Source organism: Atractosteus spatula, chromosome 14 (genome assembly GCF_055471065.1).
Source record: "Atractosteus spatula isolate fAtrSpa1 chromosome 14, fAtrSpa1.hap1, whole genome shotgun sequence".
Classification (NCBI taxonomy): domain Eukaryota; kingdom Metazoa; phylum Chordata; class Actinopteri; order Semionotiformes; family Lepisosteidae; genus Atractosteus; species Atractosteus spatula.
Window position 1 is genome coordinate 9060291 of NC_142719.1, and position 21702 is coordinate 9081992.

Sequence of the window (21702 nt, forward strand, 5' to 3'; positions counted from 1 at the left end):
TGCTTCTGCTTTTTAACACTCAGGTGAGACGTGAGGTCCTGTTTCTTCAGCGGTGAAACACCGTTTCCATATTACGCTGATGTCTGCCTGCCACGGGGGCCATACATCTTCATCATACGTTTATTTACCCTGCGGCTACATTTCTGCGCTTTATATTACTGGTACTTAATATTAATAATTATGAAAGTCAATCCCCTTTATCAAATGCAGACACGCTGTCCTAGCTGTAGTAGACTACTATCCGGGAAACATCAATCACTTTTCTTTGTGTGTGGCAGAGATCGTAACGTGAAAAGCTAGATGAAGGCGCAGGAATGCTATTAAACGGAGAGCAATAATCTAAAAGTCATGCTGGCAGCGATGTGTACTGTATAATGCAATGTGATTCCTAATACAGATCACAAGAGAGGTATCCCCGGGTGTTCGAGCAGCACGGGTTAATGCGGGTCTCGGAAGGCATAAGTAATATCTTATTTCAGACTCCATGCATTTTCTTCTCTTGGTATTATTGAAAGTGGCACTCACCATCAGAGGCTGCGATGCTGGTGTCTCTAAAATAACTGCGCTGTATTTACATTATTTTTTGGAGAAACGGTGTTGGCAGCTCGACACGTATCAGAAAAGGCTGTTCCATTTTAAATGTGTGTGTTAAAAAGAATGAGCATTGTTATTCTTTTGTAACTTATCCTAAATTATTTAAGGGCTAAAAGAGATTAACTGGCTCGGAGGTTCGGAGTTTTTGTATCTGTACCGGCAGAACACTAGATTATGTGAGTATCCGTGGTGTACTGTACGGAAAAGGTTTGTTGATGAACTCAACTAGATACATTATACAATAGCGTGTCCTTTGATCTCGGAGTGAACACAATGTTTCTTTCACGTGTTATTTTCGATTATAATCCCATGCCTGTTTGATATACTAGGCTGTGAAATTAGCCCTGTGCCCAATGGCATACCCTCTCTAACAAAACAAGACACATGCCTCGGAATTTACCATGCACGTTTCCAGCCTGATTGGCTCATTTGGATTCCCCAAAACACTGACAGTTCCCGACGCCGTCTTTCTATGCAGTTCTGAGATAATCAATAACATCAATAACTTCTACTCTTAAAACGAAGGCGGCGTTCCATTGGACGGGCTCGGTGTCTGTCAGGAGAGCTGCCCCGCCCACCCGCTCTTTTCACACCCACTTTGCCCTGCCCCCTTCTCCCGATTGGCGAACCCTTCTGCCCGTCATTGCACTTCTGGCCAATCCGCGGCAAGGGGGCCGAGCATTTCGCCTAGTACACTCTCGCACTAAGCAGCATTGTAGGCTCGGACCGACCCCGTGCGCGCTGTGGAGAAGAGTAACGGCGAACGAAAGAAAAGCGACTGAACCGGGAGGAGGCTGTGGTGTTTTTTTTTATTTCTTCTCCCAGCCGACAGAAATAATTACGATTTTTTTTACCGGGAAGGGCCTGTTGCCACAATCGAGTAGAATCGTGGGGGGGGGGAAGCGAGGGACCTGTCCAGCAAGTTTTTGTTTTTTATTTTTTTTTCCGGGGGAGGGGGGGGACTTTAAAAAGGAAAAAAAAACCCCAAACAAACACAAAGAGAAAAAAAAAGAGAGAAAGGATTGTGTGTTTTGTGTATCATCTCGGTTCAAAGATGATGGTGGGAGAGATCGAAGTGAAGGAGAGACCGAGGCCGAGTCCCGACTATCTGATGCAGCTACTCAACGAGAAGAAGCTGATGGCGAGTTTGCCCAATCTCTGCGGCATCTTCACGCACCTGGAGAGGCTCCTCGACGAAGGTAAAAACAACGATAACAACAACGGCGGCGGCGGTGGTGGTGGTGGGGGGAACCCGTGACAAAATGAAGGTGGCTGTAGGGGGAGGCGGGGTGAGAGGGACGAGGCGGCCGGGGGATGTGGCACACCGCGCTAGGCAGGGCAGGACTGGCCGCGCCGGGGGGGTGCGGCGCCCGGGCAGCCAGCGGGGCCAAGTCCGGTCCGGTCCGCCCCGGGGGTGTCCCAGCCTGGACCAGGGCTGCTCAGCCCGCTCCGGTCTCTCCTTGCCTTCACGGCTCCGCTCGAGTGAGGGGAAGGGGGAAGCGAAGAGAGGGCGCACAAGACAAACAAACAAAAACAAAAAAAAAAAGTTTGAAAGAAGTGCTCTTTCGCCAGCCCCCGGCTCGCACGCTACGGACCGCGCTGCTGTTGTGCTCTTGGGGCTCTCCGCCGTGCTTGTGGTCGCTTTCGGTCCAGTTTTCTCCGTAGGGAGAGATGAAATCTCTGGCTTTTTGTTTTCTGAAGGAGGGGGGGGGGTTTGATCCCCTTTGCTTTCCGTTTTAAAAGTATGTAACTCCTGTAGTTAACCGTGTTGGGTTGTCCCGAGCTGGAGTCAAAACTTTTTATTAAAAACAAAACCCCCATGTTTCTGTAAACATCATACAATAACGTCAATATTTACCACTGGTGTTTACGTTGTTAACGATAATAAACACGGAAAAAAAGATACAGTAAAATAAAAGCGGAAATGCCTTCAGAATGACTTATTGAGTCTAAACCACGCTGTTCCGATTGGCTCTACGACAAAAGTTTGAGACCATCCCGGGTTTGGGGCAGTCTCCCAGTCTTAACTTTTCCTTTTGATTTGAAACCGATTGGTTTTGGTTCTCCGCGGTTTGAATACCTCCACTCTCGAAATAGGCCTGTTGCGCATTGGAAATAGCAACGACTTTTTTTTAATGAATTGGCAGGCTGCGATCTTTTCTGAGTTTACGCGAAGGACCCTGCTGTGGTGTGTGTGTGTGTGGGGAAGGGAGGGTTGTCTTTAATAATCCTGGTATTCACAGACGTTGCGGGTTTTTGTTAAACCCGCCAGGTCGAAGTTAGAGTTCGAGGTGGGGATAAGGTTTATGTAATTTGGTGAAATATGTGACGCTAGAGAGCGCCACTTTGCCCACGTTTTTCGAATGGCTCTTCAGAGAAACTGCAAACAACGGGAGTTGAGGACGGATTTTTAGATCCGATGGGATTGTATTGTACTTTTCCTCCCTGTAAAAAAAAAACTTCCGTGGTTGTTAAGGCGGATAAATTAATGCTGCAAGTCTCATTATACGTTCTGAGATCGAAGGGAAGATATGAGATTAAAAATTGAACCGTGACACTGGCAAGCTACACATTTAGCAAGAGAACTGACATCCACACCGAACTGGCAGTTTCCGCATTGTCTCCAGCTGTTCTCAGCCCTGCTTACTGTAAGATGTTTTTTAGATGCTTTTCAGGTTCAGTAAATTCTGGAAGGCAACATTCTTGCGTAAATACAGAGCCGTACCTCCTCTGGGAACATTGCGCGTACCTTTCTAAATACCGTTGTCTTTTTGTGGCACATCTGACTCGTGAGAGAAAAAATAGAAGCAGAAAGTTTTTTCACCGGCTGAACAAGTTTTTCGAGAAGCGAGGTGGCATTTCTGACATGTTTCTTAAAACGTCGTAGATTCTTTGTGGCCGTCTTGGGTTTCAGTTACGCACTTGGACTTCTCTGCATCGCACGAATGACGGTATTTTGCCTCAAACACACAGCACCTATCACCACTTTGTGCTTGTTCAAGTTAAAATTTCAGGGATCTCCGTTCTCGTTCCGTCTTTTTGCCCATTCCATGAACATTTGCCACGATCATTTCGGTGGATTGGCAGCAGTTTGTAATGACCTCATGCGCTGAGAATGGCCTTTCTGTCAGCGATTGGCCAGCTGCTCTCTCTCTACTCTCTGCCTGGAGCCCGAGATAGTCATTCTTTTGCGTTATGTTGGGCCCTTGGATGGCTTAAGTTTGCTAGGACATCTAAGATTTTCTCTTGTCCTTTAGGCATTTCTTGAATTGATGTTTTAAGAGGAGGGATTCACCACTTAATGCTCCCCCACAACATTAAAAGGAGCTTTTTTTTGCAAGGCTTAGCCAGACTTGGCGTCCCATCCAGGGGTGGGATGAGCATCACGGTTTCTCTAGTACATGTAGTGCTGCAGAGACCAGAATCTGGGACGAGCTCTGGTCCGACAAGCTCACAGGGCGCTGGTATGGACATCGCCCTTTTAGCCAGACTTGCGGCTTACCGTTTCAACAGTGTGCCCCTTCAGACCCTTCAGCCCTGTGCACAGAGCCCCCTTTTCCTCCAGAGAGGGGACAGGATGTGAGGTCATTGGGGTGGGAACCTGTGTATCACAGGCTGCCTCTGTTTTCTCTCCCCCTTTCAGACTGTCTGAATTCTAGGCCCGGTCGTTATGCTTCACATTCACACAAAGGGTGGAAGCATTGCTCGAGAGTTCGGCTGAGTGCGGACATCTGATGCCTGGCTTTCAGATTCGGGCACGAGATCCTGAAAAAGTGTCCAGGAAGGCGCTTTCTTGGCTACCCGTGGGATTTTGCACACATTCACCCATTTCAAAGCTGTTTAGCTCTGTGGATGTGCTTGGTTTGTTGCTACTGAAGCACAATTCCTCTGGCCTGTTCTCTGTGTCCTTGTGTGGGGTGGCAGTCTAGACAGTTCATCTGTGCTCAGTTTGCATGCTTTTGTAAAATGGACAGGAGGAGGGCTTGCTTCCTCCTCAGTTTATACCACGCTGTGCTTCTTGTGCAGAGAAGCACATCTCTTTTCGTGCTTCCAGCAGCGGATGTTATCCAGTGCTCTCCTTCCATGCAGTGGCAGTTAGGGATGGAAAAGTGATGCAGCGTTATAGTCACGACATCAAAAAAAGTATGTTAATATTATAAGTCAGAGTGGCGCGGGATTCATTTCCCTTTTATTAGATAAATGAAAAGACTGGCTTTTTTAAATCAAAAACAACAGTATAACCTCGTGATCTGAAGTAAAAGGAGAGTTGTTTTTTGCTGTGCTCCGGGCGTTGCTGCAAAACCACAGTCCCCACCCCAATGTGTCTGCTATTTAGCAAGGCTGCAGTGAAGGCTCCTGGAGTTCTTGCACAAGCACAGCGAGTCATGCTGCTATTCTGGTAGCGGAGAGATGCCACTGGAACAAAAGCAGCTGTCCACCGGTGTTCAGTGTCACCTTGACGAAGTGCGATCAGATCAGAACACGCTCTCTAAATAACAGGCACTGACAGGAGGGCTTTCTGGGGAGGATTTCTGCGTGGCCACGCTTTGTTTGCCACCTGCCCAGGACTGCCCTGGCAGCTGTGCCCACATGTCTTCCCCGTTCTGTGAAACTTGTGCCGTCTCTGTGTGGCCGTTGCCACGGCAAAGTGTAATTGACACCTCCGCTCTCCCTCGTGAGCCCAAGCACTCCCCTCCCCACAGCAACTGCTGCGGGCTCCTGGCAGGAAGAGGGAGGTGGCTGGTCCCCCCTCCATGGCAAGGTGGGTGGGGGGTTAAACGGCCCAAGGTCAGCTCATGGTGTGACTGGCCTTTTCCAGATTCCTTTGCCTTGCAGTTGTGCGCCTTTCAGAGGTGACACCAGCTTTTTTGTTTGTGGCACGAGGGATCGCCTTTCACTTTAAAGGAAGCACGCGGAGAGATCCAGTTAGCAGGGTTTAAGAGTGCGGCGGCAGACGGCCTTACTGGTTTGCGAGTTCCAGGACTTCAGTCCCTTGTAGGAATGTCTTTTATGTGCACTACTGGTTTGAAAACAGCTCGAGTTTTTCTCCATGTTATTGAAAAACATGAATCCCAGGCTGCTAGTGACTGCACAAGGCCAGACTAGAGAAAAGAACTGACCAGCTGCTCCATACATACTGTCACTGGAATACATGTACATTCCCTTTACTGCTGTTGCTTTGTGTCTAATGCTTCTGCTACCTCAGGTCTGCTTTAAATCATCAAAGATCGGAAAATACAGAGAAGAAACACAGAGAAAGAGTGATGTTAAAATGCCTTGAGATTCTCCACTGAGGCAGGGAATCTCATTTACAGACACAGTCAATATGTAGGAAGTGCTTTTCAAACAAGTGAGTAGGTAAAAGCAGAAAAGAGCAAGCCGTAGCCCGACAGAGATACAACTGGTGTTGAAGTCTGTGCCTTTTTGTTGTATTTCGAAAGACTGCCATGAGAGGCCTGTGGTGAAACAGATTATGAAATAGTTCCTCTGTTGGCGAGTCTGGGCCCAGATGCTTGCTGTGCTGTGCTCCGGTCTCAGAGTTGAGTGCCCCCTGCTGATTTTCTCTGATCCTCTTTGTTTTGAGGGAGGCATTAAAGTCCTTGGTTACTACAGAGCTGTCTTAGCTCTCCAGACAATACAGAGGAGTAATTCTGTGTTGTAATTGTCTTCCAGAATGTGCTCTAAAGTTCCAGAACTCCTGTTCAGGCATGCAGTTGTAATTGAATGATGCTGTGCTATGAATACTGTCATGATGAAGTGCTGCAGAGGTGTGTTATTAACGAGTTTGAAGTGCTTTTTTTTTTTTAAAGTGGACTAATCGTTTTGTATCATTACGTGCCAGAGTGTGTGTAACAGCAGCCTGATGATTTGCGTCACTCTTATTTGGTCAATCGAGGCTTTCTTCCCAAAACAAGAGTTGCTTTATAGCCGTAGATCCCCAGTGAGGTTCTTTTTGTGAGTCTCTGTTGTATTCAGTTATCTCTGCCACACTTAATTTCCTATAGAGGTCACGGTTTCTGAGTATTGCAGCAGGCCGAACTCATAACCCTTGCCACACAATCAATGTTTATCTAACAAGATTGAGTGTGGAGGATCGTGAAGGAATTACCAGCAGCTTTGAAATATTCCCGGTGGTTGGTAATAATTCAATTCCATCCCCCCACACAGCATTTAGTGCTTGAAATTAAAATGACACCACTAAGCTGGAAGGAGAACTGCCTGATGATTATGAAACGCAATTATGAGTTCAGTGTCTCTTTTTTAAAAATGCGACTTGGCATGTGCCACTGGGAGGCACAGAGTTATGGATTGGGCCTTGCTCAGCTCTGTTGCTGGGTCATGTTATAAATGGGAGTTGTGAAAAATTTGACGCGTTTCAGCAGCGGGTCCTAGCCAGAAGCCTGATAGTTGATAGCCTTGCTGTCTGATTTCTGCATGTAATGTGTTCATGAGCACGATGGCATCTGGCATTCGTCCTAGTTGGGCCTGACAGTCAGGTAAAGCTGTGCAGTGCTTGTCCCCTTTTATCTCAGCCTCTTCTGAAGGCAGACAGCGACAGGCCTTTTATCGGAACAGTCTTGATAGAGCATAGAGCAAAAAAACAACAGCCCTTTACCCTTTTCTCTTGGTTCAAAGATACAGCATTTTGTTTAAATTTGTGCTTGTGTCTATCTAGAAATGAATCTCTTTGTTCTTTTTTACCACTTCAGGCAGACCTGAAGAATATTTGAAAAATATCGGATTGATATTTTTTTAGGCTAGGAGTTATGTCCTTGTGAAATGACGTTTCCTTTCACTGCAGTCTATAGGGTGATTGGTGGAGTGCATCTCTCCTGTTAGGAAAAACTAACAAAAGTGTGGTGTCGAATGTGGCGCCAGGATAGATCTCCTGTCACCTGGTGCTGGAACTCTGTTTAAGTTGTAGAAAAGGGGTTTTCGACTTGGATGCAAGAAACTGTTCTAACGAAGGAAGTAACGCCCAGCTAGAGACAGGAAAGCTATTGAATATTTGTTTTTCTGGAAGTGAATCGCGTAACTACAATTTCAAAAATGCCATAGGAGTGTACAAAAATTTGAAAGCCAGTGTTTAATTTTGTATTTCAGATACAGCTGTCATTTAGTTTTTCCTTTTCGGTGGGCTTCTGTTTTTTTTTCTTTCACTCCCGAAAGCGCATTCTTCAGGAAGGCAGAAGAGGCCTCACCCTGTGCATTCTTCAGCTTCCTGAAATACCTCCTGAGGCACAGTGGCGCAAGAGCACTGCTTGTTTTGCATTTAGTCTCTGTAGTTCGGAGTTGTGTGTAAGGAATTTGATGCAGCACTACTAAAGTAAATTGAGTCAAAACATTTTTTTTCTTTATCACGGTTATCTCCAGAGACGTATTTCCTCATCTTGCATTGCTTAATCTTTATCCTTAAAATACTATATTAACTATAGAGGCTGTTGCATTTCATTTCTCATGGGTGGGAGTTTGCTGGTTGTGGTGTGCTGTGAATATGAGGCTTCGGAAATGTCTGCTTTAGTATTGTTGAGTCTTATCATATGAAATTTAGATTTTATGATTTTAATCAATGGGCTAGTACAGTAACATTTAATGACGTTTTTTATTCTTATTGGTTATTGTAACTTATTTTATTTATCACATGAGGCTTAAATGGTGTAAATCATTTTCTTTCATGCAATTTTGAAAGAAAAGCATTACCTTTAATCCAGTTGGACTAGACCAGATCTGTCTGCCCAGCAATGCATACTTCTCTGCATGTCAATCTCGTGGTCTCAGGTTTGCAGGAGCCTCCTGTATTTTGCTAGTGTCAACACAACATTCACCAGCAGAATGTACCCAGTATCTTATCAAAAGAATTCCAGGAGACATTTGCAAAGCCCGCTCTTGACCTCTCTCTGTTGCTACATTTTGACGAGCATGAATTCAGCTTCTTTTTTTAGTCTGAATTGTTTTTTTCTTAATCAGTTATGCTACTTTTCCCTCAACATTGCTTCTTAATTTGGTTCCAGTTTTAGTAAATACAGATTGTTTTTTTTTAGATTAATGATTTGCAGTTTATTCCATAATGAGTCTCAAGACCAGGACTGCGCAGCTGTGTATAGGAAGACACTCAGCTCTGAATACATTAAAGGAAGAGCTCCAGTAAGATTGTATAATATTTCAGTGCCACTCATGTCAGTGGGGATAATTCAATGACAGTATTGCAACCTCTAGATTTCTGGATTATAGAGCTGTAAACATTTTGCATTGCCTAGAAAAGAGAGTAGTATTGACGCTGACTTGTGCAACATGAAAAATACACAATTACACCATTAGACCCCAGTGAAAATTCGACTCTTTACGGGGCTTTGCTTAACAGTAACTTAAAATGTTAATTTTTTACGTATTGAGTGACTCTTGCCTGTGAAAGCTTTCATTGATCAGTTTGCATCCCTGCTACTCCTGATGATATTCTGTGTTATAAATCATCTATGAATAATTTACCTGGCCCTAGCAGCTTGTGTCGTTCCTATTATACTATGGCATGTATTTCACAGGAGCAAGCGTGCATTAACCTTCGACTAGAAATAAGAGCCAGCCATTTCTTTTTCAGTGCTTCCTCGTCAAATATGTAGAAAAGTTTTGTGTTCTCTTTAAGGATAGAAACTTCAGCATTTGTCTTCCTACAGTTTGTGGTGGTTTTGCATCACTGCACTGTTTTTTCAAGATGGTACAGTATTTTGTAACCTCCTGGGGAAGGTCTGTAGCCTATTTTAACAAACATCTCTAACGGACATGAGCGGTCGGAATACCAATAGCATGTCAGAGCTAAATAATACCAATACAGTAAGTGTGCAGAGATCAGAACAAATAAACAAGTTGCATTGCTACTTGAAGTGCAGTCTCCATGTACTATTAGTGTTTGACTTGCTAGCCTTTTTTTTTTACTCCATAGCTTTCTTTCTGTCGCTGCCTTAGAAATCACATAATGAGAGAATAAAGTAACTGGAAGTCCCGGTGGGGCTTGGGATGATTAGACTACGGATGCTGCCAGAGTGGCGAATTTCAAGACCTAGGATTCAGGTTTTGAGGCAGTGAGTACTCGCAGGCTGCTGATCCACAAGTAAATGGAAACAAGCATCATTAAGCACAGGGCACTTAAAGGACGGTTTTACCCTGTGGTGGGAATTTTAAAAATCTGGGAACAGTTGGCGCCATAGCTCTGTGTAACCCTTTACTTGAGACTGAACGGAGTGTATTTCCGAAGAGGCTAGATGCCACTTGAAAATGTGACTCGTCGCGTAGTGGATGTATTCAGATTTGAAGGCGTTTGTTCCAGGTTTTCATTGAACAGCAGTGAGGCCTTCAAAATCTTATGGTAGAAACGTGTGCTAAAGGCTGAGCGATCCTAGTTTTGCTTTCTTTGTGGTTCAGGCATTAAGAGTATTTTTTTACTACTTGGGATCTTGCACTCCCTGCAGTTTTTTTTTACAGAAAGGTTGGAAGATTCCAAAATCCTCCAGTTTTTCTTGGGACAAATGAACACTTAACTGTTCAGTCAACTGTGTCCAACAAGTGGTCATGTAGGTGTGGGCGAGTGCTGGGTTTGATTCTGGGGTGAGGGGACCTTCTGTGTGGAGTTTGCACAACCCTCTCACCTTCCCGAGACTGGCTGGCCAGGTTGATTGCCTGCTTGGATGTCCTGTTTGGGGTGTGATCCCACCTTATGCCTTGTGCTTTTAGGATGGGCTCATGGTTGAAGCAGCTCTCAACCAGGAATAAGCTCCCTCTGGTAGTGATGAGCTTATATGACTAACAGTCTGTTACAAGTTCTTCATTTGTTGTTCTGGGGTGAATAAGCACACTAAATAATACCAAATATAGTAAGTGTGCAGAGATGAGGACAAATAAAGATTTGTTTATTACACCTGGGTCCTTTTTATTGAGTACACTTTTAAGCCTGTAGTAGCTGGAAATGTGCAAAGCACACGTAGTAAGATCCTGTGGTATATAGTACAGTCTGCCAAAGGGGATTTTTTTAATTCTCCAATTGGAGAGCCACACACCTGACCTCAAATCTGTAAAAGTGATGCGAATTCTGTTCTCAGCGCTTTATTTTCCGCAAGCAGGCACTTTTCTCTGGAGGTTGCCCCCATGTATCTGCTGCTTCTCCGTTTCTAGCCCTCTCGGCTGCTTGAAATGGTTTTGCTTTGTGCATGGCATGGCGGGAGAGGGGTTAATACAGCGTCAATTTTAAATTCTCAGTCCACTTTGTTTTTGTCAAAAACTGTATTAGCTAATGGTGTGCGCTCTGTTATTCAGCCAGGCACTGGTGTCAGATGTGTTTGCTGAATAAGCTGTGAACAGTGTCCCGGAAAAGTTTCTGAACTGGAGGACACCAGATGCAGCTGGTTTCCTGTATCTGTTGTACTGTGTTGGCCTCTTCCTTTATTTTTTTTGAGAGGTGGCAGATGCTGAAAAAAAGCTGACATGTGGTCTGACAGGTTTGACTACTTGTTTTTCCCTTACTATTTGTTTATTGAATGTTTCACTTGATGGCAACTGTGACTCTTGTCTCTTAAATAGATAATGAAGGCAGTCTGATGTTTGTGACGAGTCAACTCTTTTAGTAGGATAGTTTACTAAATTGCAAATTCCAGTTTTTAAAAATCTGGTAAAATACTGCTTTGCTAGAGTCACGTGAAATGGCTAAACATAAGTTAATAGGACAGTTTTTGAGGACTGTTTTATCAGCTTGTTTTATCAGTCTCTGGGGAGGGCACAGGCAAAATAAACAAGAACTCAGATAAGAGAATTTTGGTGGAGGAACAGAAGTGTGTGATAATGTCTCCTCAGATAATATTCAAGAGAACAGTGGAGGAAAAAACATACGATTTCAAACATCGGAACAAGGATATGGGACGTCTCCCGTCTTTACTTGATGGCTGTAGGCCACCGAGTTCATTTCATTCACTAAAACAACAGTTGCAGTAGAAGTCAGTCTGTTTTCGATGTAGTGGAAAATCACCTGTATAAAGGTGTGGAACCCCAGCCCTGGAGGACTGCAGCTCTGCTCATCCCTGCTTCAGAATGAAGCTCTGGGGTTCAGACAGGGGAGATTGGCATATTTTGCCTCCCGTGGGCTGCCAGTGGGCTTATTTCACTGACTGGGTTTAGTGACCAGTCAGTCTGTGGCCATTGTAAAAAGTGGCTGTGGTCAGGGCTCTCATTCTGAGCTACAGTCCAGAAGTTACCCCTCTCCTCCAGCAAAACTAGCACTGCTGTCTGAGGCGGCTCAGGGCCACCTCGAGTCATAAAACGATTAACTAGTGCTTTCATTTCTGTGATAAGGTATAGCAGCCACTCTGACTACCAGCTTTTTTGTGTTGAAATGAAAAAGTAGGGTGAGAAAACTATAGTATCTTGCACTCCTTTGACAAAACGTTACCCACTCCATGTGTGGCTATGCTTGGATTGTCATTTTTGCAGCCGTGTCTGAAGTAGAACATACCAGACTTCCTCACTGCAGGTTTACCTGCTGTAGACCTCTGTAGCAAAGAAATTGTCACGGTCTTGTGGTTATTTTTAGCTTTATTATTGTTTAATTGTGTCATTGTCCTGCACCTTAGAAGTGTGAAAAACACATTGCTGCTTCTTAAACGGTGTGAAGAATAGTGAGCTCTTGTATACCATAACATCACTTTATTAGCCCTGTACAATTTCTTGCATTAGGAATTCATCTTTTCACATACCCCAGCTTGCTCTCCATGAGACACAGACACACAGACAGGGAGAGAAGCTTGGGGTCAGAGCGCAGGGTCTGCCATTGTACAGCGCCCCTGGAGCAGTTGGGGTTAAGGGCCTTGCTCAGGGGCCCAACGGAGTAGGGTTCCTCTGCTGGCTACCTTCCAGCCCCAGGCGCAGATCCTTAGCCAGAGAGCCACGCTCCGCCCTCCCTGTTGTATAATAGTTTCATGGTCTTTCGACAGTTGTACTTTTCTTCAGTAAGAAAATCTTCTGAGTACCTAAAATGAACAAGGTGAGTGTTTGTACACTGATACGTACACTGAGGTTTATTTTATTCCAAAAAAAGCAACAGAATTTAAAAGCTGTTCAACTTTATTTCAAATGCATTAGCATGTGTTTGTACTGTGTGGATCTGGCTTTTCATTATTTTTAATGGTGAATGAAAACCTTTGTGTATTGTAAAGGTGTTATTTGTCAGTTTTAGCACCAGCAGTATAAAGGACTTCCCGGGGTGACACTCCTGTATCTGTCACTCATTCACCTGCTGAAGCAACACGAGCGTCTGTTGTATTGCAGTGGGCTCTTTGTGTTCTGCAGGCTTGCCGTTTTGGGTTTTGTGAATATGAATGCAATTCAGAGAGAAGACAAAGCTTCCTACGGCGAACATGCATTAATGCAGGAGGTGGGACTGCGAAGTTCATCTGACGGGGGGTTCAGGCTGATCGTGGGCTCAGCTTTTGAAGCAGATTTTTATGAGAGAGTCTGATGCTTTTGCAGGAACACTTGTCTGATGCCTTTTTACCAGAGTAGCAATGGCATGCGAGTGCCCACTCTGTGGCATTGGAATTATGGCCTCTGCATTAGCCTTCTGTGACAGTGACACAGCTTCACTCTTGTGCCAGTATTAACAGAAGGGAGGCTTCTGGCACCTGTAAGTTAGTAGTGATTCTTTTTTTTTAAAAAAAAGAACACGATTGATAGGTTTCTGTTTGTATGGGTGTCAATATTTCTGAAACAATACTGCTCAATGTACAAGTGATCCAGATTAAATCTGAGATGTGTGGAATGACTAAGCATTTTGAGATGTTAACCATGTTTTCTGATGTATTGAGAATTAAATAATTTCAAAACACTGAACCTCACAACAGATTAAAATGATGTGACTTATTAAAAAGTCACATTTTATTAAGTCACCATCTAAAATATTTCTTTTTTGGTGGTAATGTTGGTTCTTAAATCAGCTTCTAAAGACAGTTGATTATTCTTCAGCACATAACTGCAGTTATTTGAGTGGCAGGGCAAGAGAACAGTGTGAAATAGATCCTCTTATGGCCCTTCGTAAGTTTTTTTTACACAAATGTAGACATATTTTAAGCTTTATCAAAGGTGCAGTAAAGTAGTCTTAGTGATTCAGAAATTGGCCCACTGCAGAAACCTCTTATCCTGTAATTGATACTGATAAGGTGTGCATCAGTGATTTCATACATCATGCAATGGTTTCTAAGATTAGATACAGAAGGGAGTTATTTCTTGAAGGCCTCTGTCACATGGCATGGACCTGTTTTAATAGATGTTTATTAACATTGCGATTTGGTAACTTGAGCATGTCAGAATGACATTTCTCATGGGGCAATGTCAGCTTTTAGGCTGATGAATTCCATTAAAGAATGTTTTGGCATCTGAAGTTAGGAAATTGTAGACTTAATTTCTGTTAGAGATGACATTAAGAATTGATATGTGTGAGAATGGCTATGCAGAATGGAATATTTTTAGTGCCACGGAACCCTGCAGTCAATAACATTCTGTTTTGGGCTTACATATGCTTACATACGAGCAGAGGCCAGTTGGTCCATCTAACTTGTTTGGTTGCTAACAGGAAGCTGATCCAAAGATCTCATTCTGGGAAGAGCACTAAAGAGCCCTGGTCTACCTCAAGTCTGACAGACCAGTAATATTGTTAATAGTTCCTATATACATAGCAAGCTAAGCGTTACGAAGGTCATGTTCAGAATGAAACAGCTGTGCTTCATGTCGTACTATCTCTTTATGCTGTTTCCTCAGTTTAAAATGCAGGTTGAATTTGAGTTCACATGTAAAAGTGATCCCCTTCAGCCCACAATAGTTTGGACACTTCCTTCCTTTGTTTGTGTTTTTTTTAAAGTGAGAAACGATACTGTATCTTAAAGATTCTTTAATCGTGCCTTTCAGAGGTATTGACACTGGCGGTATGTATGTGGCAGAAACTGAACTAAATCAGTATTTTTCTGTTCATTCACATTCTGGCAATTAAATCTTTTGTTCCCTTTGTTGCGGGGAATTAGGTGTTTTCAGAAAGTGACTTTGGACTTAATGACGGGGTGCTAATATTTCTGAGAGGCCGCAGGGTGCTGTGTGTGTGGAGGTGGGGCCCAGCCTAGAGTGGGGATAGAAAGCTTGGCTTGAGTTATCTGCGCAGAGCACATGGAGTTGTCGGTTCCTTCCTTCCTTTTCTGACGGCTGGAGCCTTCCTGTCATTGTGTGTTTTGAATTTAAGAGCAGTCGTGTCCTTCCTGTGTGTGTTCACAGGCCTGCAAATAAAGATGAAAGAGCCGACTATTGAGATCGGTAACTGGAACTGCAAAATTCTTATATGCAAACTTTATAGTGTGGAATTCAATGTAAATTTTAAATGATACTGTATTTCCCCAAGTGAAAACTGCTTTGAGTAGCTAGAATGAGTCTTTTTTTCCATTTTCTTTCTTTTCCTGCTTGTAAACAACAAATAGCTTGATCTCCTGCCTCATGTGACAGATTCAAGTCCAGTTACATGGCACTGGCTTAGCTTCGAGATTAAAGAGGCAATGGAAATGTTTTAAGACGTTCAATTTCCCTTGGGTTTTGAGAGTGGAATTATTTCCAAATTACTCCAGGAACTTAATTGATTTCCATTTATGAACACCCCTGCTCCACTATTGCTTCACCAGCGGCTGCTCTTCGAACAGTTTGGCCAGAGGGAGTGAAAGGAAATTAGGTTCAGCTGAATTCAAGAAAATCAGGCGCTTTAAACTACAGGATTGTAGATATGGGATCCAAGCAGCCAAGTCATGATGTGGATGCTGGGTCCCTGGGGCAGTCAAGAGAAGTCTTGCTGGAGTTCGTGGATCATTAAGTTGCTAAAAACCAGGCGAGCTAGAGGGACTGAACAGCCTCTTCTCATCTGTAGCTTTTCTTTTGTAGCTGCTTGTGCTTTGACATTGCAATCTTTGGGGACCCTCTTTTTCAGGCTTCGTCTGGACTCTCTTCCAGGAACTCTCGTCTTAAAAAGGCCGTGGATATCCTGTTGTTTTATTCCTTTGTATATGCAGTGTTTCTTTTAAAGGTTTCCCGTTTCCTCTTTGTGAAAATTGTGGTCCTGCTTAAGGTATCCTCTGTGTGGGAAGTTGTGCAGACGTCTCATGAGGCATCCGGGGAAATAAACTGGGGGAAGAGGATCAGCGCCAGCTTCAGCACTCGGGGTTCTGAAGAGGTTTCATTGTTGGACACCGGCACCCCTCTTCCTCTGAGTCAAGCTCAGAGTTTTTCAAATTAGCTGGTTTTTCTGGCCTTGTTGCTCAGCACAGCAGTATGTTCATCAAAGCAGAAGCATAAACAGAATCGAGCAGAACTCATTCGAGTGGGCAAAGAGTAAATGGCATAGGGAAACCCAGGTGATATGAAGTAGGCAATGGTATCAACTCGCTCTTTTGTGCTTTGGGATGCATGTTTTCAGAAGTGAGACTAAAAGACAAACTGTGCTGCTTCTTAACCTTTTTTTAAACATTCCTTCTATAATTATTGCATAGTTTCACCCCAGGGAATCCCAGTGCCCCTTGCATGTAGGCTGGACACCCTATATCCAGTATTGAGGTGTGGCACCCATTGTGCACCAGCAGCCCCACTACACAGCTGATCAGTGAAAAACTGCATCGCCAGCTGAGTAAAGATGGAATGTTAGGTAGGCTAGATGGTGCCACCTGTGAGTGGCAGTGATGATTTTTATACATAGCAGGCAGGTCTGTAGAGTGGGAGGGTTTGAATCAGTCAGAACAGATATTTCAGCCCATAGTGAGGGATCCTAAGAGGGCTCTGAGAGAGCAGGGTGGCTGAATACTTTCTGTGGAATGGCAAGAGGTACAGACCTGCTCTGAGAACATTGTTTTTGTCACACTTGATTGTGAGCTGGCTGCAGAAGGAGTTGGACAAATAATAAGTTGCTTAAAATGGGTGCGTGGTGAGTTAGTGACGAGGAGTCTGGTGAAGAAAAAGTTCATGGACTCGTCAGGAGTCTGCTAGCATGCCTGACTCAGTTTTAGTCATGTCTGAATGACTTTTTTTTAAAATGAAAACATTGCAGCCGCCTTTTCTTTTTCCCAGGGGTGGGGAGTGTATTATGGACTTATAATTTCACTGGGGGCGTCATTTCTTTCCTGCTCAAAGGTTTTCAAAGTGTGTGTGCATCTGGCATATTATTTACTTAACTCTCCAGGAGCTTACTTTATTAAATTAATATGTAACTTCAATTTAACGGTATGAGACTGATGTTTGATTGAAAAATGTACGTGTTTGCAAGCAAAGAAGACCTGCTTTATTAAAACGAGCATGGATGTGCTCTGGATACAACACTAAGCAGAAAGCACTGCATTTCAATTACACATTTTAAGTTATAGGTATGTGTTTATTATTTATATTCAGCTGTTCACTTTTCCTTATGAATGTTTTTCTAAGTATGAAATATGTATACCCCTTTTGTTTTTTTGGTTAATATAAAAAACAAGCAGGAAACAGAAGGCACAGTTATACTGGTTATTTTAGAAAGTGTGTCTCAAGTAGGGCCCAACTAAGATGCTAATTCAGAAGGCTGGCACATTTCACATTAGTGTGTTTTTTTAGGGAAACTTAATTTTTCATTCAAATGTGATGCCTGTGTGTTGTTTAGTCTGATCTCTGTGTTTGAATTGCGTAGCCCAGGTCTTGCTGCGATAGTTAACTGTCATTGTATTCCACAGTGTGTAATACGCTATTTCATGTCACCAGTAGTTCAGGCGCAGAAACCAGTGTGCTTCGTCCAATAAACGTAATGTGACACACGAGAGCCAATGACTGAATGCAGCAGGTAATACACAAATTCTAGCAAGCTGGGTTCTTACTGCGGTGTAGGGGTGTCCATTAAAGAATACTGATCAGGAGATTAAAAGTTCATTTGAAGTTTGTCTAAACTCTTTCCGATTGGAATAGTTGGCTTTTCAACATTTCAGTTTTCATCATTGTCTCCATAAAACCTCCCCTCCCCACTGTGATTTTTTTTAAACGGGAGTGATGGAGTCACTTAATGTAGTGATGGAGTAGTTCAGCCTTTTATTCTCGGAGCTGAAAGGAAAAGGTTGGAGCCTGAAGCGCTACTCCTGGAGTAATCTCGCTTTTCTCCCAGATCGCCGCCTTTTCAAATACCTTTTTCCAATGCTCCCCTCTTTCAAAAACCTTGCCAGCGTCTCTGCTTTTCCTGGCTGGGGGGATATTACCCAAAGAGGCACATATTCAAAAGGCCTTGATTTTCAAAATACTTTTTTGTAGCGATTTCACTTTTGCAAGCTGGCTGGGGTTCCGATTTGGGCCGCGTGTGTTAAAGGCCCAGGAATTTGGTCTCTGCCACAGGCGATTCAAGTTGCCAATTTCCCTAAATTTGAGGAGCAGCAAGCAAAAGGTAATATAGATGTATTGTAAAGCTATGGCAACTACTCCAGTAGGTGGAAGATTTCTGGTTTTGGAAAGGGTTAAGAAGAACTGACGTGCCTCTGAATACAGTAGGGATAGAATTTAAACTTGTTGCTCCAAATATTGTTACCCAACAAGGGTATCTGCTGCACAGCTAGGAGTGCTCCTTAAGATTTTCGTGTTGGGGGGGGGGGGAATGAAAAGCCCAGTTTAATAAATACTTTCTTTATGAATGTCTTTTATCTTCAGAAGCTGATTTGAGAAAGTGGGCACCCTTGGTAAAGGTAACAAAACCAGTCCTGAAGAGCCACTGTCCAGTAGCTACTTAAGAACAAGAAGAGTGTTCAGCTTGTTATTGGGTAAATAAGGGCTCAGGTGGAAGGGAAAGAAGCCTTTTGGCCCTGGAGTGGACTTGTGCACCCCTATGGCTGTGGGTGTTGTTTGGGTAAACCTTGCAACAGGTTTCTAGGCAGAAGAAATGTTTTTTTATTTCGGCATGCTTTATTTTTGTTGTAATTCTCTTGCTCTATGTTCTGTTTTCAACACTGTTGTCAGGATGTTTCACAATAACAGGAACTACCAACTAGACAATTTTTGGTCTTGCAGAAGAAATCCGTGAGGGCTTCTAGCAAGATACACAAAAGATCAGGATTGTTTTTTAAATACAGTCTACTGACGCCAGCTAAGTGGGTTTGACAGACATTAACAGAGCTGTCATGTTTCTGAGTCTGCACTGTTGCCAACAAAGTCACATTAAGTCACATTGCAGTTGGCAGCTCTAAACCATAAAACATCTTTAACTTCAGAAGTGCTCAAATATTAATAAGGCAGCATTTGGCAGATGTTTTGGCTTCTGTTGTTGCAGGGTGCTGTTTAATGAAGTGAAATTATTAGCTTAGTATTTTTTTCCTCCCTCAGAAGTTGGCAGTCAAGGAAGAAACTTCTCATTGGGGGTTTATTCCAAGATGAAACATGCGGGTGTTGAAAGGTTCAAGTAAATTCAACTTTTGTAGCCTAAAGATTTTTTTGTCTTTCAAGTCTTAAAAGACAAGCTTGCAGTTTTTTTTTGGTTTAGTTGCGTTTTACCTTGGGTGGTTGAAAACCCACACTCTTTATCCCCAAAACAGAATTGACAGTATTGTACTTAAAAAAACCTACTCAGTGTTTGAATTCGCCTTAACATTATTGCCAAATTTTTGTTAGCCACTTTACCTTACCTTATATCTGTAGCCACTACAGGCTGTCAAGTAATGGTGATATTCCATTGATTTAAAGTAGTAGTTTTCTATCTCGATATTTACTCTACATGACTGACACATTTACAGTGCTAGTCTTAAGTCAGGAGTAAGGGGGGAGATCAGTACTTTAGGGCCATGCAGCTGGGTGCTTGGATAGTATTTTCAGTCCCTTCCCAGGAAAGGTTATCAATACAGTTTGGGCTAATGCAAGAGTTCCCAATTCTAGTCCTAGGAGACCACATACCCGCTGGTTATCATTTTAGTTTAGCTTAAGGACATAATTGAAACCTTATGTGATCAAACAAGTTGCTCATTTTAGACTACATATAAAATACATGTAAAGTTTTATTTTCTATACAAAAGGTTGAGATTTTACTTATGAAATACAATATTTCCCTACATGTTTAAGCATTGACAGTAGTCAAACATTTTGATTTAATTCTATTAAGTCAATTAAGAGTTCTGTTGTGTAACACATCTTGACTTTAGTTGGTGAAACATCTGTAAATGTTGCTGCTTATACAAATGAATACCCCTTGCAGTTTAGAAAAGTGTTGAAATCTACGGTCTGATTTTCAGGACGTTCTTTAAAAGCAAGTTGAGGGATATAGCCGTTTATTAGTTCAAGATGAGCAACAATAAGGCATTGTCTCAAAGCAGACCTGTCAAGTTATACCCTCCCTGCGTCCTCATTATGGGTAAAGCTCTTGTAGTGTGCTCTGATCTCAGTGTGCTATGGCTTCTTGGTTTCTTTTTTTTTTGATGCGTAGGTTGATTTCTGAAATTAGACAGTGTCAGAATATTCTTTATAACTTTTACTTTGTTGCATCAGAGTCTCCAGTGTATCTTGATGGCTGAACAGAAAGGCATTTGTTGAGAGAATTGGTTGGTTTGATGCCTTTGACTTACGAAAAGTCTGAGTGGCTGGGTGTGTACTTCTGTATCGTAACCCATTACTCATTTCTCCATTTCATCTAGTATTTTAGTTTTTTTTGCCTCCTTTTTCCTCTCTGTTCTCAATTCACTCTTTCTGTGCTTTCAACCCTCCAGAGGAACGCATGGAGGCTGCCTGATTGAAACAGTTTGATAGTCAGTTTTATTTAATGAATATCTAAGTAAAGATCTGTTGATGGATATGTGTTCGCAAGGATGAAGAAAATTCTCGTGCCCAGTGTTTGCCTAGTTACTGTTTTTGATGCTCTTCTTTTTAAATTTGTTTCAAACCACCCTGCGGTCTGTGTGGTATCTAAAGCCCTGGTATAGTGGCTGGGACACTACACACAGTAGTGGGCGCTGTCTTTTGGATGAGTCATTTTAAACCGAGGTCCTAATTCTCAGTGGTCATCCCGGTGTCCAGGCCAAATTTCCTCCCTTGGCCTTTGCCGTGACCTCCAGATTGTCCCCGTGTATTATCGGTTTGCGCTTGCCCCGCGATGGACTCGCTCACTGCTTGCCAGGCTCCGGCTTCCCACAACACCTCATGGTATAAAGCGGTTTGGCAAATGACATGACATGAGGTGGAAGCACCTCTAAGCTCCACTGAATAAAGTGTGGGCTGTGGGTCCTGTTCAGTAGTAAAGTGAAGGATGGCTGTTGTGTTGAATCTGAGGATAAGGGTGGCGTGGCAGGAAGTGAGCCAGCCTGTCAGGTGAGCCCTCAAATGCTGGAAGAACCCTCATGCCTGACTGGACCGTAAGTAGTCTGGTGCTTGTATCGAGCAGAATGTGTGGCTCAAGAAATAGTCAGAGGTCTGGCTTCATCATGAATTAACTCGGCTGCAGGGCGTCTCCTGTAGAAATGACATCATTGTTTTTGGGGTAAACACTAAAAAGAAAGCTAAATTGAGGTTCTAGCTGCACAGATTGCAGAAATCAGCACCTTGTGTAATATAAGACTCCTTTCAGTGTAAATACTGCAAAATGTAGTATAGCAATTTAAAGTGAAGAAGAATGAGTTGGTGATGTGTGCTATATAATGTAAGGTAGTAAACAACTTGACTATGAATGCTGCTGATTTCTGTAAGTGGTTGTATGGTGCCTTTGCATCAAAGGAGAAAAAGATTGCACGTTCTTAGAAAACCCATAAGATTTATTTTATTGCAGACGATAATGTGGATCACAGTAGATGAAACCAGTCAAATATCTTGGACTAACCCCCAGCTGTGAGCCTCTGATGGGTGGTGGGGTGTGGATTAAAAAGATTGACAATTCGGAAAAGCCACCTGACAACGTGTTAAATTTTTCATAAAGGCTGACTGATGTTCCATTTCCTGTACAGACATGTTTAACTGGTATTTCTGAATTATCTCAGAAGTGCATCCCTTCAAAGTAGAAGAACTTGTTCTTATTTGTGGTAAAGCCCCCATCAGATTTTGCTCTGATTGATTTTAATCTATGCTTTCCAACATGAT

General features: G+C 43.1%; 1 protein-coding gene across 4 annotated transcripts in view; it reads left to right on the top strand.

Moving 5' to 3' along the window:
* The first annotated feature begins 1270 nt into the window (after positions 1–1270).
* qkia (QKI, KH domain containing, RNA binding a) overlaps positions 1271–21702 on the top strand; it is an 80379-nt gene continuing 59947 nt past the window's right edge. For 2 of the 4 annotated variants that reach the window (XM_088933127.1, XM_088933131.1), the window contains exon 1: positions 1271–1793. In XM_088933127.1, coding sequence (XP_088789253.1) covers positions 1649–1793 — 145 coding nt within the window. In that variant the 5' untranslated portion in view covers positions 1271–1648. The remainder of the gene's footprint in view (positions 1794–21702) is intronic. The other 2 variants (XM_088933130.1, XM_088933128.1) reach the window with 1 other exon arrangement.